General features: G+C 37.0%; 1 protein-coding gene across 2 annotated transcripts in view; it reads left to right on the plus strand.

Annotated features, from left to right (window-relative positions):
* Positions 1-205: 205 nt before the first annotated feature.
* Positions 206-19,225, plus strand: part of IMPA2 (inositol monophosphatase 2) — a 69,428-nt gene continuing 50,408 nt past the window's right edge. The window contains exon 1 of one of the 2 annotated variants that reach the window (XM_003760068.4): positions 206-824. In XM_003760068.4, the coding sequence (XP_003760116.1) occupies positions 693-824 (132 nt within the window). In that variant the 5' untranslated portion in view covers positions 206-692. Of the gene's footprint in view, positions 825-2,600; positions 2,781-19,225 lie in introns of those variants that run through there. The other variant, XM_031946656.1, reaches the window with a different exon arrangement.

The following is a 19,225-nucleotide window of genomic DNA, read 5'->3' on the forward strand; positions in this document are numbered from 1 at the left end:
GCTGCAGCATTTAATAAAGGGTGTGTGTATGCGTGCGTGTGTACATGTATCCCCTTCCCAGAGTAGAACTTTGAGTTCCTCACTCCCCTTTCCCCCTAGGACAAGAAGAAGCTCAGGGTAACCCCCGCCCCTCACGCACCCTAGGACCTTATCAAACTCCCTCCCACCCCCGCCTCACTTTACTCCACCCCCTCTAGTAGTATAAACTAGAAGGCTGACAGAGCTCTGGGCCGCAGAAGGGGGAAGGGGCTCCCCTTAGGGTAAAAGAGCGGCTAGAGGCGGGGCTCCAGGAGACCGGGGAGTCCCTCCCTGGTCTGTGCATCTGGGGGAGGGAAAGAAGGAGGAGAGGTAGAGGAGTGGAAATTGGTCGAGGAAGCAGCAGCAGCCGCAGCAGCTGCGGACACTCCTCCTCCAGCTGCGAATTGGGCAGTCCTGACCCCCTTCCCATACCCCATCTCTCCCCAGCACCCGCGACTCCCGCAAACGAGGCCCCTATCTCCCGCCCGAGGAGAAAAAAGAGAAGTTTCTGACTCTTCAAGGGCAGTTAAAGATTTGTGCAAACCAGGGTCCCTAGTCTCTACTCCCCGCCCCCACGCCCGTGGGCTCCTTGGCTCGCTAGCCGAGGCACCCAGGAGGAGGAGGAGGAAGATTGGAGTAAAGGCTCACTCGCGTCCGGAGAACAACAACGACCTATGAAGCCCTGCAAAGAGGAAGAGGAGGCTGTGGCTGCACAGGCAGCCTCGGGGGATGGCAGCAGCAGCGGTGCAGACCCCTGGAAGGAGTGTGCAGAGGTGGCGGTGCAGCTGGCGCTCCGGGCGGGACAGGTCAGCAGCCTTCTTGTTCCCCAGGCTCTCCCCGCTGTGCGCTCTACTCCGCGTGCGACCACCCCTCTCGCTCCCTCACATACACGTTCACCCTCTTCCCCAGCCTCGGAGGTCACTGGGGCTCTCAGTTTCCAATCTTCCTCCCAACCCCTCCCCCAGCCCCTTAGCTCCCCAGCTCGACTCACGGAGTTGACCTGCGCGGTGCCTGCGCCGCGCCTTCCCTGGGCAGCTGGAGATGTAGTGAGCGAGGGAGGAGCTGGCTTGGTGAGGTCAGGCACGCGGGACACCTGGTTCCCAAACGCGGGAGCACAGTTTCCTCAAATCCTCTCTACTACGAGCTGGAGACAGGTTCAAACCAGATCACCCAAGTTCCATGTAACTTTTCAAAATTATTTTTTAAAAAAACAACAAACAACTTTGCATCTGTCGCTTAATGTGGTGGGTTGAGAGGTGGAAATGTGGGTTTCGTTAGGCAGGAGAGGATTCGTGGTTTGAAAGACTAACACTTAGCTTGTGGGAAGGCGTTTGGGGTAGGCTGGGGCCATATGGTCTTACCTCTTATCTTATGCTCCCGCTCCTCCCCCACCTTGCCCCATCTCTTTCTGCCCCCCTCCCCCTCTCCTAAGTCCGAGTCTAGAGGAGACAGAATGCTTGTGTTCTTCTGGCCTAGTAATCTTTTGGTTTGGTGGCGCTGTCAGATAAACCATCTCTGTGCCTAGTTCCTGTCTAGTTTCTCAACATAAAGTGTTAGGGTAAGAGAGTGTCAAAGAAGCCCTTTGTTTTTTGTTTCCTGTACGAACCTTTTTTTTCTTTCCCTTTTTTTGCTTTCCCTTCATTTAGCAAGAAGGGGTGCACTTCTCTTGTCCTCTGAATGTATATAGTCACCCTTACTCTGGGGTCCCCATGTTGCTCTACTGAAGCACCTGATAGAAGTAAAGTGACACAGGTCTTGATCTTGGAAAATAGAACTCTGGTTCACACTACAGGCTAAAGTGTCCTCTTATTAAAAAAAAAAAAAAAAAAAAGTTCGAATTTATTAATAATGCTTTTATGAGACTAGTAGGTGGTGCAATATATAGAGCACCAACCCTGGAGGCAAGAAGGCCTGGGTTCCAAATTCGAACTTCAGACACTATATGTGAGACACTTAACCTAGGATACTTCCAAAAGAAAAAAAAAAATCATGCTTTATGAGCTCAGGCTTTCTAGTCTAGAGCCTTAGAAAAGAATACAGAGTAAGAATTCAGAAGCTGTACAAATGACCAATAACCTATGCACCAGAAACATTGATAACTAATACTATTCAAGTAGCTCCTACTTTTTGATCAACAATTTGCAATTAAGAAGGGATCACAGGATTTAGGACTGAAAAGATGACTTTAAAGACTAGTTCAACCCCTTCATTTTATACATGAAGCTGAGGATCAAAAAGATAGAGGAACTTGCCAATATCTCAAAGAAAATAAGTTTTATAACTGGAATTAATAAACAAAAATTGGAAATACAGAATTTATAATGACTATAGTCATTGGATACAGTGTTAGAAACATCAATGCTTTCTGAATGTTTTTTTTTTTAAATTAAATCTAGATCAAACAGCAGGACTAATAGAAGTTAAGTAGCTTAAATAAATGAAATACCATTTTTTTTCTTTTAGGAGCATTTTTGCTTTGGTTTTGGGGAGAAGAGAGAAAGAAGCTCTTTCCTGAGAGACTTCTTCAAATTTTCCCTAATTAAAATACTACTTGCTTAAGGTAATTAGTAGAGATTTTGTTATTTGGGGAATGGAAGATGTTAGAATTGAATAGATTTCCTTTCAGAAACAGGACTAGGTTGATTACAACTAAAAGCCATTTTTTCCAAATCCAGCAACAGTTTTTGAAGGAAGTCTATAAGCTTTTGGAATGGGACATTGGTGTAATTCTGAGCTTGAAGAGAACTGGAATTAAGAGGGAGGTTGGTATACTTTCTCTCTTCATTTCATCTTTACTATTAATTGACAACCACCTGTGACTTTAGACAAATAAGTTACTTAATCCTTCTGGGTCTCGGTTTCTTCACCTGTAAAATGAATTGGGCTGGCTTCTAATGACTATTTCAGATTTAGTATTCTGTGATCCTGAATATGCTGTATAGATAGGATGTCTCTTGACATAATGCTAATTTTGGGGAATACAAACAAGACCATTCCTATCCTCCACGAGCTTGTTGTGTTCTCTTGGGGGGAAAACAGCAAATACAAGGGAGCTGGAAAGAAATATGGAGGCAATAAATCATGGAGACTGACTGGAAGTAGCATAGAACTTGCTATGATTTTAAAACAGCTATTTTGTTAAGGATAACATTAAATAATCAGTACTGTGGAAATACTATCCTTTTGGCTTGATCTCTATTTTCTTCTCCTTTGTGGAAAAGGAAGAATCCTAAACCTGTACATGTCAATGATTGTTATAACCGGAGGGCAAACATTCCTGCCTGTTTATCCTTGTATCTTTCTTGATCCTGAAAGCTAAAGTCCCTTCAAAACTTTGGGAAGATAGGGAAAGGGAAAATGGTTGGCAGATTTTCTTGGAAAGCATAGCTTCCTCCAAGAATGTGACTGTTCTCTTTCTTATTACCTCCTTTCTCTAAACCCTCATTTATAAAGTGCGTATCACCATTGTATTTAAAGATTCATATAAATCTTTCATTTCTAAGATGCTTTTGGAAGAATTCTTGCCCAAGAATTCAGAAACTATTATCTGGACTCTGCTATGTTTGGGAGGATGACAAAATGAGGAAATTTCTAAATGACTTAAGAAACAGAAGACAAAATTATTTATGTAACATACAAGAAAAGCTGGGGGGAAAGGGGGAGGTGGAGCAAAGATTCTGTAATTAGGAGTCTAGTCAGGGAATCCCTGGTTTCTGGGAGCTCTCTCTTGAATATTATGCTGATGCATCCTGCCTGGCAGATAGGATGGAGTACAACTGGCCATGACTGTGGCAAACTAAAGCCACACAAGGTCACTGTGACCCTCATGGAAGATGTACAAACTATCTTCCTAATAATCCTACCAAAAGTCATAAGGCTAATTTAAAACTTTTAAAGTCTACATCCTTAGTCCAATTGGGATTTTAAGATGATGGATTTTTTAACAGTTTGGGTTTTCAACCAAAGTAGTTTTCATGGCTATCTTGGTTCCCACAAGGACATGGAAAAACATAATTGTGCATTTTTGGTTTTCAGAATTTAGCTGAAAAACAGCATGGTATAGTGGGAAAAGGACAATACTAGAGGATAGGACTTGGATTTTAACCCCACTCTCTGCTACCAAAAGTCTGAATAATTTGCTTTGATCCTTCTGGGTCCTGATTTCCTCAGCTGTAAAATGAGTACATTCGACTCAATTATTTTGTAGGAACTTTATAGCACTAATGTTTCTGCTGCTATACCAATCCCTGGAAAAGAGCACTAAAATTTTTCATTCACTATAGACTTTAGTGGTTCTCCCTTACACCATCTCACAAGCAGCTGATGAGTTAAATTCTTCTTGTCTTCTCTATTTTGATTTTTTTACTTAAGAATTTAATTCAATTTAACACATTTATTAAGCACGACTAAGTGCAAGACTTCATACATATGTGGTGCTGAGGATACAGAGACAAAAATATTTGGCAATTCAAAACTCTTTATAATGCATCCAATCAATCAATGAATTTATAAGGTACTGGGGTAGGTGCTGAGAATACAAACACACCAAAAAATTAATATAGTCCCTGTTCTGAAAAAACTCAAATACCAACATGGGAATAAGTAGATATAAGAAGATAAAGAATAAATACAGGTAGTTTTCAGAAGGAGAACACTAGCAATTGGAGGGCAGGAAGCGGGGTTAGGAAAGACTTTATGTAGAAGATATGTAGAAGCTTGTTATAACCGGAGGGCTTTTAAGCTAATTCTTGAAATAAATTAGGAATTTTTTTTTTTCCAGGCATGGGAAATGGTTGGTACAAAGGGACAAAGAAAGGAAATAAAAGTAAGGAAATGCTATTATCTGGGAAGTTGAACAAGGCCAGTAAATTTTGAGGAGAGTAAGATACAAAATAAGGGTGGAAAGATAGGAGTCAAATTGTGAAGGGTGTTGAAGGCCAGAGGAATTTATATTTCCCCCTAGAGATAATAGGGAGTCATCAGAATATATTGAGTAGGGAAGTGAAATGATCAGATTGATGCTTAAGGTAAATCCCATGATCTAGGTATAATGACTTAGAAATGTCAATCATATAGCCACATGGAAATGTCAGTCAAACTCGGCCTAGGCACTAAAATGAAAATAGAGATTTAGAAGTTAATCTGCATAAAGTTTATTTTGAAGTCATGAAAAAGAATAATATTAATGAGAAATTGAGGAGAAAGAAGAAAGGGGGAGGGAGAAAAAGAAGAAAAGGGAGAGAGGAAAGGAAAAGCAGGAGAGAGTGGGGTGGATGAGAGGAAAAAAGGATGAAAGATGAAATCTTAATAATAAGTTGTAGGATAGGAACAAAGATCCGGGGAAGAATACAAAAAAGGGACAACAAAAGACATAGGAGGAAAACCAGGAAACTGACATTTTTTAAGATAAGTGAGGAAAAAACACTCTGTAGTTGGAAGTGGCCAACGCTGTCAGATTACAGAATGGTCAAGGAGGATAAAAAGGCAGTTCAGATTATTGGTGACTTCAGATAAAGTTTATTTGAATGATGACTTCTGAATTCTGCAAATTTAGGCTTGCTTTAAAGAGACTACCAGATAATTAAAGCTATTCATAAGTGAAATGCATTCCTTTGGGAAGATCAGTGCCCCCTAACTTAAATTATGAAGCAAAGGCAGGATAAATATTTTTCAAATAGGTTGTAGAAGGAATTTTTATTCAGGTATGGATTACACTTGTTGATTTCTGGGTCCCTTTCATTATTGAGATTTTTGTGATTCTGGTCAGCCTAGTATTTTGGATCCTTGTATTCTTTGGGGGCACATTTTACCAAGGACAATGACAAATTGGGGCACATCCAGAATAAGGCTTCCAGAATAGGTAAGAGGACTAAAGAGATATAGCTTAAGATTGTGATCCTGTTGCAAGAATCAATTGATTGAACTTGGATTGTTTAGAGAAGAGTGCTGGAAGATGTGATAGTTATTTTTGAGTATTTAAAGGATTGCTATTTGGACCTGTTTTATTGATCCAAAAGGTTAAGAGGAGCAGATTTTGGCTTAATGTAAGGAACTGACACACATTAAACAATGTAGGCATAACCCCCCCAAAATCCCAATTGACTAAAATGGGTCAAAGTTAGTAAATTGAAATTTAATAATAAATGTAAGTTTTTATACGGGTTCAAAAATGAATTTCATAAGAAGGAGGAGACATGATTGGACATCAGTTCAAATAAGATTTGGAAGTAATATGCTATGATAGGCAGAAAGCAAACTTAGGATGCATTGAGAGACTGTATCCAGAGGAGCTGGGTGAGAGTCCTATTGCATTCCACTACGGTTTTAAAGAGAAAGTTTAGAGTGTTAAGTTTGGCTTTGGGCACCACATTTCAGGAATTCCATTATTAAAATGAAGAGTTCCTAAAGAAGGTTCATGAGATTCTTCCATGTGAGGCTTATAGAACCAAGAATATTTAGCATGAAGAAGGGAAGATCTAAAGGCAAGTTACTTCAAGCAGCTTTGAAGTAACTTATCTTTTAGAGTCAGAATCCTCTCCAAAAAGACTGTACCATTTTATAGGTATACCAATGAGGAAAATAATGTTAACCCATAACACTACCAACATTAAATTTCATTAACAATTTGTGCTAAACTGGTAAGCATAAGGTGCTACCTCAAACTTGTTTGTTTTTTTCTTAGTATTAGAGTATGAGTATTTTTCCTGTAGTTGTTCAAAATTTGTTTTTTCTTTAGAGAATTGGAAATTTTTATCCTGTGAAAATATATCCATTAGGGAATGTGTATTATTCTTGCAATTTTGTGTCAGTTCATTACAGATTCTGGATGTCAGCTTTTTTCATTAGATAAATTTACCGAAAACACATTTTCACAACTTTTTTTTTTCCATTTTGGATGCATCTTTTTTTATTGCCCTTTTTAAAAAATGCATTCAATATCCTACTCCCACAACCAACAAAATCCTTTTTTTGTTGTTGTTGTTGTGTTTTTTTTGTTTGTTTGTTTCAGCATGGCATGGTATTATGACCTTAGTTTCTTTTGTTTATTATTTTGATTTTTAAATTTTATTGATACATTTTGTTTTCACAATTTACTAAATATCTTTTCCTATCCATGATACTATTCCTTGTAACAAATATTAAAGAAGATGCTGTCTTGGGTAGGGAGGAGAGTGAGGAAAAAATTGGAACTTAAAATCTTACAAAAATGAATGTTGAAAACTATCTTTATATGTATTTGGAAAAATAAAATACTATCAAGAAAAAAGAAAACAAATATTAAAGAAGAAAGATATGGGGAGGAAAGAATGGGAAGCAGTGTAGCAAAGACAACCAAGGCATTAGTCCTGTATAATAATTTATAATAGTCTGTGTACTTATTCCCTTACCGCTACTAAGAGGAAGATAGCCCCTTCCTACCTTGTTAGTCCTCTTGTATCTTACTCTTCTGCCATGTACTCTGTGATCTAGTGAAAATGGCTTGCCTCCTTACTGTTCCTTGTTTATAACACTCCATCTCCTGACTTAAGCATTTTTATTGATCATCCCCCATTCCTGGAACTCAGTCTTCTCATCTCTAATTTCTAACTTCCCTGGCTTCCTTCAAGTCTTAGATAAGGTTTCATCTTCTGCATAAAGCTTGTTCATACGTAGTTGCTTGAATGTTCTCTCCCCCATTAGATAAGCTTCTTGAGAGCAGGATAGATAGATCTTCTTTGTACCCTTAGTACTTAATGTAGGTCAGGCACATAGGAATTGCTTATTAAATGTTTGTTGACTTGACTTAACCTCGCAATTCTTCTGGTTACCAGAGAGAATAAAAATTTCCTTTAAAGTGCAAGAATTACCCCTAATTTAAAAAATCAAGATGAGAGAGAATGCTTGTTTATCAAGATGCTAGCAAAATATTCATAAAGGAGCAATGAAATAAGAACTACTGACTATTTGGTGTTAAATGATGATTGAGTTTCTTCAAAGAAGAGGAAGCTAGATGATTTGAAAGGAAGCAATTAGTTTTTTTTTTTTCCTATAGAATGATGAGGTAGATTCATGGGTACTATCATGTGACAGATGATTCAGAAAAGGTCAGATGGACAAATGAGTAATGGTGATTGATTCTCTTCTGAGATATTGTGAGGTGACTATTAATTTGACAATAACAATTTTGAATTCTGCCATGTGTTGTCAGATAATGTGCCAGAAAACTGCCTAAGATTTTCTCAAACCTGATGGTTTTTCAAGTATCTGGTGACTCATGTGGACACAAATAATGCCTTCTAGAGGGAATATTGAAAACACTGCTGAGAATCCTTTAGCAGTATTCCCGTAGTATTTTAGCTAAAGACTTTAGACAAAACAGGTGGTATCAATACTGCTATCAGTTGATGACAGTGATTTGAAAAGAAAGGCAAGATTGCAAGAGTGAAGAGGTAGGCAACTTAAACTCTCTGGACCTCAGTTTCCTCATCTTTAGAAATGAGCAGATTGGATTAGATAGCCTCCGAGAAGCTTTCTACTTAGAGATTTATTATACTACTAAATTGACATTTATGTAATTCTCTACGATTTACAAGTTCTTTGCACATATTATCTCATTTGATTCTTACAATCCTGTGACATGTCTCTAGACTATAGTACAAATCTTCTCTACCATATGCTAGCTCTTAAACTTGAAATCTCACTCAAGCCCTAAAACTCGCACATTGTAAGTACCGTTTGCCCCTTAACTTCTCCCTCTGAATAACTCCTCCCAGTTACCACTGACCAAGTCAGCCATGTCTTTCCTCTCTAGATTGTACTCTGGGCTTTCTCTGCCTTGTCCTCTCACCATACCTTCATGTCCACTCTGATTCCAGTTTTCTTTCTCATCTCCACCCCAATTAGAATGTAAGCTTCTTAAGGACAGAAACTGTCCTCCTTTCCCTTTAAAATTATATCCTATTTATCACAGTGCCTGGCACCTGGTAAGTGCTTAATAAGTGCCTGTTGTTCTTTCTGTTCTTGTTGTTTTGGTCCAAACCTATGCTGTCATTAGTAAAAGGAACTCCATCTAACAAAGCTGGTCAGCAACTATTCTTCAACTTAATATCCTAGACAATTAGGATTCAGACTTTAAATGACTTTCCCTAGAGTTACATGGTCAGTATTTATAAGAGAGAAACCTTGGTCTCAGGTTTTCCTGACTCTGAGATCAGCTCTCTATCCACTTTGTCATGCTTCAAAAATACTACGGGAAGTATTATTTTCACTTTAAAAGTGAGGAAAATATGTCTGGAAGAGGTGAAATGCCTTGACCAGTGTCATATAGCTAGTAAATGCCAGTGACAGATTTTCAAATCCAGGTCTTTCTGTATCCAAGTCTAGCATTCTATCTAATATGCCAGGCTGTTTCACAAGTGCCAACAGATGAAAGAGAACCCAATAATTGAATAGCCTTGAAGGATAATTGGTCATGATCTTCTTAGGAATATTGATTGCTATTTATTGACCAGATAGTAATTGATATGTTTCCAGTGACTTACAATAGGTCTTAAGTTTCTGGACTACTGTTTAAAATAATAGATATACATGTATACTTCTTGTGTATCTAATTTATATTTTAATATATTTAACATCTACCTGTCATCCTGCCATCTGGGGGAGGGGGTGGGGGGGGTAAGAGGTGAAAAATTGGAACAAGAGGTTTGGCAATTGTTAATGCTGTAAAGTTACCCATGCACATAACCTGTAAATAAAAGGCTATTAAATAAAAATAAAATAAAATAAAATAGACATAATAGACTCTTCACCATGCCTAGAATATACCTAAAAAACCCCATCCTCTTCCCCCCCCACCCCAATAGTATTTGCTTGAAGCCTTGCAAATCCCATCAAACAGTTTTTAACTAAAAAGAAAGGGGTAAGGAAGAACCTATCTATGCATATCCACAAAGTAAATGCTATACAAGAAAGGGAAATAACTATATAGTCATAAATTTCCAGGAAACAAAATTCTAGAGAGATTAACAATAAAACTTAAGGTGTCTATACCAAAGTATGAGTAAAGAGCAAGGTAATCCTTGGGAGTCAGTTTGAGCTCACTGGTATAACCATTTGACGGTTGGGAGTATTTATCAAATGCTACTTAGTATGTGCCAGGTTCTATGCTAGGTAGAGGAAATTAAAAAAAAAAAAAAGGAAAAAGTGAAAATAATCCTTGTCTTCTAGAAACTTTTAATATCCAGGAAATAGAAGGGGGTTTCAAATACCAAATACCAAACTGATGTTTGTCCCAAAAGTCTTGTGCAGTTGTAAGTTTTAGTAACTTCAGAAATATAACTTCTTCAAACTTATAAAAACATTATTTAGAAGCTTAATTATTTAATTGTTAATTTTTAAAAATTATAAATAATTAACTTCTTAAATGTTTTTTTTTTATATTTGTATCATTTATATTAAGACTTTTGTAACAACACACACCCACCCCAGATACAAATTGTATGAAAGATAATTATATAGGAAGGCATGAGAAGTCCAGGGCCATCAGGAAAGGAGTAATTTTGAAGGCAGGACTTGAACTGAGCCTTGAAAAACAAACTAGGAAATCTTAGAGGAAAAACAAATAGTCATTAAACATTAAACACTTAATATATATTAGGCACTGTAATACTATGGGGATATAAAGGCAAAAGATAGTAGTGCCTGCCTTCAAGGAACTAACAAGATAATAGGAAGAGACAACACATAAAATAAAGCGAAAAAGGAGGGAGGAGAACCTGGTGAGGGCAAGTAGGTAGCATAGTGATAAAGTTCCAGGTCTGGAATTAGGAAGATTTATCTTTGAGTTCAAATCTGGCTTCAGAGGCTTATTATTATGATGTTGAACAAGTCACTTCACTCTACTTGCCTTAGTTTCCTTATCTACAAAATGAGCTAGAGAAGGAAATGACAAACCAGTTTAGTATCTTTACCATGAAAACCCCAAATGGGGTCACAAGAAGTTGGACTTGTTATTTAGTAATTTTCAATCATCAACAACAAGGAACAGGTGTAAAGGCATAAGGAAGTCCTACAGCTGGGGTGGGAAATAATCTGAGGAGGTGTGAATTACAAAGTCATTTTCCTCTTGTAAAATGATGAATTTCTGGAGATCATGAAATTCAGGTGGGAAATGATGAGGTGAATTCCCTTCTTGCCTTCTTTAAATGACTCAGGGAGTTAGGGAGGAGTCTTTATTATCCAACCTCTCCAATCAGATTCAGGGAGGGGTACGAGCAGAGGCTGCTGAGGAGTTTTGAATTACAGAGTTGATTTCATTTTGCAGAATGATGAGTTTCTGGAGATTTTGAAATCTGGGAAGCAAGTCAGCTAGGAAATGAAGTGAATTCCCAGGCAACCTGGGAGTAGAAGTGGCAAACAGAGAGTAGAAGAGGAGTTCCCAGATATCCACACTCTATTTTCTCTAACTAGAGGGAATAAGGGACCCTCACAGAGATGAGAAGGAACAGAATTCCTGATTTGAGACAGGCAAGAAACAGAAGAACATCAAGAAGGCCAGTTTGGCTAGATCAAAGTGTGTATGGAAGGAAGTAATGTGAAATAAAACTGGGAATATAGATTGAAGCCAGATAATGAGGGGGTTTCAGATATCAAATAAAAGTTTACATTTGATCCCAGAGGCAATATGGAGCCACTGAATGTATTGAATAGAAGAGATATGGTCAAATTCATACTTTAGGGAAATATAGAAAGATACTTCATTAAAAGATACAGGATAAGAAAAAGGTGAGTGGGAGGGAAGAGACAGAATGACAGAATGGCTTTATTATATATATATATGTGTGTGTGTGTTGGGGGGGGTAGTCATGCAAGCATCATAGGATCATAGAATTACAGCTGGAAGGGATCTGTAAGGGTCATAAAATCCAACCTCTCCTTTTTATAAATGAAGGAAATTGAGGCCCAGAGAACTTGCACTGTCAGCAAGAGTCTCAGGTGGGATTTGGACCCACTTTCTTCCTGATTTAAAATCCTTCACTTTATTTACTATACTAGCATTTAATTTAAGGTCCATGGAGGCAGGCACAAAAACAATATTGTAATAAAAATATTACGAACTACTTATCTAAATATGTTCTAGAGAACTTCAGAAACCTGACATGATTGTATCATATAGCAGTGATTTAAAAAAAAAAATCAATTATCTAGACATCCATTGGAGCTATCTACCAAAAGCAGAGCAGTTAATAATTTCTGTGTACCTTAAGTGTAATTTCATCTCTCAAGGGATGTAGAAGCGAAGAAAAGAACTGCTATTCTGGGCTACATATAGCAATCAAATAAATTGCCAACAAATATTCTGGGTTCAAAAAGAAAAGTGATAGGCATCTTGAGAGAATATGACCACTCCATTTTTATCATGTGTGATAAGGAGTATATAGCCATATGAAGTTTGACATTAAACCTAGAATTTTGGAGAGCAAATCTCAAAGGTTTGAGGAAAAATGACAGGAAGAATTGCATGGACTAAAATTCTCTGGGGGAGTTAGTATGATGAGATGAGTGAGAATCTTAAGATGAGATTCTGAAGCACCAAGAGAAACAATTGTAAATGAGGAGGAAAAGAAAGTAGTTGTATAAAGACTTATGTAAATGCACATGGAACTCAATGACATTTAGATTTCTTTTTTTTTTTAAAGAGGTACAGAAGATATGAACAAGAGTAGGTAACAGGATGAATACAAAATCAATCAGTTACAGATTCAGGAGCCAGCACTGTGAATATGAGTTTTAACCAATTAACAAGAATTTGTTAATTGCTTATTATGTTCTAGACAATGTGTCATATGCATTGGGAATACAAAGAGAAAAATAAAACAGACCTTGCCCCCTTGGGTCCTACATGCTATCAGGAAAAACCCTATGTAGATCTAGAGATGGGTATAGACAAAGATCTAATGGAGCAGCTGGGTGGTCCAGTGGATAGAGGCACTGGACCTAAAGTCAAGAAGACTCTTCTTCAGACATTTAATAGCTGTGTGACCCTGGACAAGTCATTTAACCCTATTTGCCTTAGTTTCCTCATCTATAAAATGAGTTGGAGAAGGAAATGACAAACCAGTGTCTTTGCCAAGAAAAACCCAAAATGGAGTGACAGAGTCAAATGTATGACTGAACAATAACAACAAAGTGGATATAGACATAAACATGGATATCATAACATTTTGTATGCTCTGCCTTCCCTTTTATTGAAAATGGGACAACATTTTCCCTGTTCCAGTATTTCAAGGATCATTGACAGTGGGTCAATAATCACACCAGGCAGGCATCTCCCCTTCCCCCAGTTCATCTTGGCCTGGGGATTAGAATTCATCCAGGGCAGTTCTCTTCCCAACTCCATACTCAATTGGGTATTAGCTTGATTTTTGTATTGGTTTTTCTTTTCAAAAACCATTCTCCTTGGCACATACACAAAAGAAGCACAAAGAAATTGTCTGGGGGGAGAAGACAGTAGCATCTTGAGGTATCAGGAAAGGTTTCCTGTAAAAGGCAGTGCTCTAGCTAAGGCTTAGGAAAATCTATATCCTAGGCATAGAATACAGCCACAAGGAAATGGAATTAAAAGATGAGCTGTTATGTGCAAGGAATAGCAAGCAAGAGAGTTTAGCTACACCATGGATCATGTGAAGGGGGAAAATGTTGATAAATTGGAAAGTTAAATTGGTGCCCAGTTGTAAAGTGCTTTAATTTCCAAACAGAAGAACCTTTATTTGATCCTAGAAATAATAAAGAATTATTGGAATATTTTTGAGTGGAAGAATAACATGAGTTCTATGCTTTAGAAAAAATCTTTGTCGCCTATGTAAAAGTTGGATTGGAGGGGAAGACTTGAGGCAAGGAGACCAATTAGAAGTGTGGCATAATCATGTCAGTAACAATAGTAATAGCTGGCATTCAATTTCAAATGACTTGTAATGGAGAGAGCCATCTGTATCCAGTAAGGAACTGAAGGTGGATTATAATGTAGTATTTTCATCTTGTTTGTTGTTGTTTGCTTGCTTTTTTTTTTTTTCTTATTCCCCCCCCCCTTTTTGATCTGATTTTTCTTGTACAGCTTGATAAATGTGGAAATACGTTTAGAAGAATTGTATATATTTAACCTATTTTGGATTACTTGCTATCTTAGAGAGAAGGGTGGGAAAAGGGAGGGAGAAAAATTTGGAACATAAGGTTTTGCAAGAGTGCATGTTAAACTATCTTTGCATTTATTTATTTTTTTACATGCCAAAACCATTATTTTACTGTATAAAAAGAATCTGACTCTGAAATATTGTACAGTTAGCCTGTGAAGGAAATCAGAAATGTAGGCGGACAAAAATATAGGGATTGGGAATTTGATGTAATGGTTCTTAGTCATCTCCCAAAGTTCTTTCTCTGGGTGTAGCTGGTTCAGTTCATTACTTTTTGTATTTATATTTTGAAAATAAAAAGCTATTACAAAAAAAAAAAAAAAGAAAAAAAGAATAGCTGGAATTTTGTAAAGCACTTTAAGATTTGGAAAGTACAATGTAAAGTGGAGAGAATTAGAACTCGATTCTTGCTTTCCTTCAGATTTCTCTACCAAGGAGAATGGTTTTTGGACTAGAAAAACCAATACAAAAATCAAGCTAGTACCCAATTGAGTAAGGAGTTGGGAAGAGAACTGCCCTGGATGAGTTCAAATCCCCAGGCCAAGATAAACTGGGGGAAGGGGAGATCCCTGCCTGGTGTGATTACTGGCTACTGTCAATGATCTTTGAAATACTAGAGCAAGGAAAATGTTGCCTCATTTTCAACAAGAGAAGGCAGAGCATGCAAAATGTAAGCCAAAGAGCTTGGCTTTAATTCCTGGCAAAATTATAGAGTGTATTTTTGAAGGGATAATTAGTGAACATCTAGAAATGGAAGCATTGATACCAACAACCTAGCATAGTTTCTTCAAGAACAAGCTATACCAAGAACAGCTACACTAATTTGCTTTTTGGACACTGTTACTAAACTACTTAATTATAGACACGGTTTACCAAGATTTTAGCAAAGTACTTGGCAAAGTGTTCCATATTTTTCTTATGGAAAAGATAACAAATATCTGAGTGAAATCTGCATTTCTTAACATTTTTTGTGACATGGCTCCCTCTGGCACCCTGGAGAAATCTGAATTTCTTGTTGGAATTTTTATGCATAAAATAAAAATAGGATCACAAAGAAATCAATTATATTAAAGCAGTCATCAGAAATATTTTAAAAATAAAGAAAGAAACAAATACATGAATCCCAAGAATCTTTAGTGAGGTGATAGAAATTTGGTACATTTAGAATAGATAGTAGTTTACTAGAGTTGAATGGTAGAACCAAATAATAAAAATAGTTAACATTTACATGGCACTTTAAGGTTACAAAGTACTCTTTACATATATCATCTGATTTGATCTGCACCACAATTCCAAGAAGTAAATGCTACTATTATTCCCCATTTTACAGATAAGGAAACTAATTATGAGAGAAATTGTGACTTAAGGACATAGTTGATAAGTGTCTGAGGCATAATTTTAAATCGGGTCTTCTTGATCATGAGTCCAGTCTTCTATATCCTGTACTTTTTAGCATTAGTCATAAATAGTATTATCTTATATTAGCATGATGTCTGTTGTGTAGTAACTAGGAATCTGTTCCTAAACCAATGCTGTTTCATATTTTTATCAGTGACTTAGATAAAAGCATAGATGGTATGCTTATAAAATTTGCAGATAATGTAAGAGGAAAGGAGGGATAGCTAACATTTTGATAAGTCAGGATCCAAAAATATCTTGACAGGATAGAGAGACTAGATAGAACTGGGCCAAGTTCAATAAGTTGAATTTAAAAATACATATTGCAATTTAACAGCCATCAACAAAATCGGTCAAATAATAAAATGAGGGGCAAAATTTTGCCCCAAAATCTAGTCAGAAAATACCAAAAAAATTAACCAAAAAAAGCAAAGAAAATATTTTCTATTCTGTAGTCTCTTGAAGGAGAACTCTTGACTAGGTAAGCCTTAAAGTGTCTTTTCTTTTCTTTTTTTTTTTTTCCTTTGGCCATAACTTTTTTTTTTTTTAAATAAGCAATGTTAATATAGTTTCAGGTTCTGCTCATTTCTTTCTGCATTACATTCCATTGATCTTCCCAACTTTTTTTATATGCTTCATAGTTAATTATTTTTTATGATACCCTCATGTTTTCTTTTTAAAATGCTTTAATGACCTTTTTTGTGTGTGTGTGTGTGTGTGTGTTTATACATTTGTGGATGTACTTCATTTAGGAATATACCTCATCTAATCAGTGGATATTCCTCTCCCTTTTTTGCTTCCCTAATGAATCTTTCCTTGTGACAAAGAAAAACAGACAAAACATTTTTAATAGTATTTTATTTTTCCAAATACATGTAAAGATAATTTCAATATTCATTTTTGTAATACTTTGTGTTTCCAATTTTTCACCCTCCCTCCTTCACTTCCCCTTGCTCCAACACAACAGGCAATCTGATAGAAATTAAATATGTGCAGTTCTTTTAAGGAAAGATTGATAAACTGCAAAACAAGTACATACTTATTGGAAAAATGCTTGTTGACTTGATTTCACTACCATGTATCAGACAGTCTGCTAAGCAGTACAAAAAAGGAAAGAGTCTTAGGATGATTCCATATGAGTGCTAGATGCAGGAATTAGATTTGTTGAACCCAAATTTCTCTCTCAACATTTAACCTTGTAAATCTTTGCTGCAAGATCATTTGCATCCTATTGATGAACATCTAATCCTTCATAGGATCATGGATTTCAAATTGGAAGAACACTTAGAAATCATATAATCAAACTGTCTTATTTCTAAGAAAATTAAGACCAAGAACAGTCATTCAATAAACATTAAGTACCTATTTTATGCCAGATATCATGTTAAATTAAAAGAAATGATTTGCCCAGACTAACACAGATCATAAATGTTGAGTCAGGATTTGAACCCAGATCCTCTCACTCCAAATACAGCAACTATTTTTCATTTCATCATTCTGCATATTCACAAAATTCTTAACCTTTTAATATTTTCTTCAACACCCTTACTTCAATTGCCTATTAGACATTTCAAATAGAATGGTCCATAGACATTTGAAACTCAATATGTCCAAAACAGAATTCATTATATAATAGCTTGGTACTTTAACTCCCCTGATCTTTACCTCCTGGCTTCTCTGGCTCCCTTCAAGTCTCAGAAAAGTCCCATCATGTACAAGAAGCCTTTCCCAGTCCTTAATCTTAGTGCCTTCTCTTTGAGATTATCCCCAATTTAGTGTGTGTGTGTGTTGTTTTCATGTTGTTTCCCCCACCAGACCTTTTTTGAGAGAAGGTTCTAATTTTTGTTTTTAGCCTTTGTGTCCCCCATGCTCAGCGGTGTTTGGCATATAGTAGGCATTTAATAGATAATAGTTGACTGACTGCCTGATTGCTTAGCCTGGAAAAGAAGACTTGGTAAAGGTGGGTGTTAGGACATAAAAATTGCCTTTAATTATATAAAGGGCTGACATGGGTAAGAGAGATTTGTCTTGTTGTTCTTGGCCCTAGAGGCCAGTAGGTAGAGTTGGTTATTTGTCTTTTTTGTTTTCAAAGAAGACTGTCTTGATTTGCATTGGATTTAAGTGAGACAGAGTTGCACCAAATCTTTAGCCTCACTCCCTCTTCCTGAATTATTGAAGTCCAGTGGCAGAATAAAAGTCAAGATGACTGGTAACGGCCTGGGATACAGTGAATGACCTTGGCATCTTCAATGTCTGTCAAAACTTTAAGCACTGTGAAGTAATTGCTTCAGCTGCCTTCATTGCTATTGGAACAAATAATTCTCATCTAACAGTGAAAGGAGATGCTTGAGGTAGACATCTCTCTAACTCACTAACAGGTTTGAGGCCTTAATCTAGTTTAGCCCATCTGCTGAGACAGTTTACTGGATGTAGCCATTGCACATGCTATAGCTTCTAAGCGCCACAGATGAGAGTTGGGTGAATCAGGTGGACACCAAAGGTGAATGAGCAGCTCTGAAAAGGGTTTGGTGAACCCTCTAATCAGATGTCAGTTCCCCTAAAAGCCCCATACACTCCAGAAGCAGTAGATGGAAGCCACAAAAAGATAAATTTTGATGTTAGACAAAACCTTAAAAATTAAGGCTGTACAAAAGTGAAATGAGCTGCCTTAGGACGGAGTTGGTTCCCTCTCACTAGGAGTCTTCAAGGAAAGTTTTAATTGACCACTTGTTGGGTATTATGTAGAAGTCATTCTTCTTCAGGTACAAGCTAGGTGAGATGGCCTCTAAGGTTCTTTCCAGCTTTGTGATTCCAGGACTATGGTTTCTCACATGCAGACCCAAATACTTTCCTTATTGTATGTTACCTTAATGGATAAGTGGTTATTCAAAGTACAGGTTCTAGAGCATCCATAGATGGAGTTGTTGAGAGTAGTGGAGATTTAATAATATGAAAAGTAACAATAATACATAATCAGGAATTTTCTCGTGGCTTACTGTTTGACCAAGAATAAAAATTTTGAAGCATTGGAAGGATTTCTGAAATAAATGTTTCTTTGTTATTACTCTGGCTTCCAAGGCTGATGCTAAAGTTGGAAGTTGTTAGTATTCTTTCTTTCAAAAGTTAAAATCCAGATTTTGATGACTTAGGGTCAGTCAGTGTACCCAATATAACCCACTAAACATTTACAGGTTACTAATTAGAGGGAGTAATCCAGTGCAGGAGGGCTGTGAACTTGCAGGTATACTTAGTAACTGAGTAGCTTCATAATGTTGATAAAGTAGGACACACACTAGCCTATTGGAATGTTGAGAATCCCTAAGTAGACTGAGAGGAAATAACTGTGGGGGAAAAATACCAGTAGGTAGATTCTCCTGGCCTTCTTAAAAAATGGGTACAAATCTGTCCAAAAAAGCAAATTTGCCTTAGCCTAATAGTCATTCTGCAAAGAAAATACTTGACTTGTATTTAAAACAATCCATCACCACTTTATCCTATTACTATGATTATCTTACCTTTAAAATTTTGGCAATTAGTTTTTAAAAATATATATAAGTTGTTAGGGTTGTATGGAAATAATATTGTGTATACTTTTTCCCCCATTTTTTTTAATCTTTAAAAGCATTCCCTATGTGTAACTT

The sequence above is a fragment of the Sarcophilus harrisii genome, chromosome 1 (assembly GCF_902635505.1).
Source record: "Sarcophilus harrisii chromosome 1, mSarHar1.11, whole genome shotgun sequence".
Taxonomy (NCBI): Eukaryota; Metazoa; Chordata; class Mammalia; order Dasyuromorphia; family Dasyuridae; genus Sarcophilus; species Sarcophilus harrisii.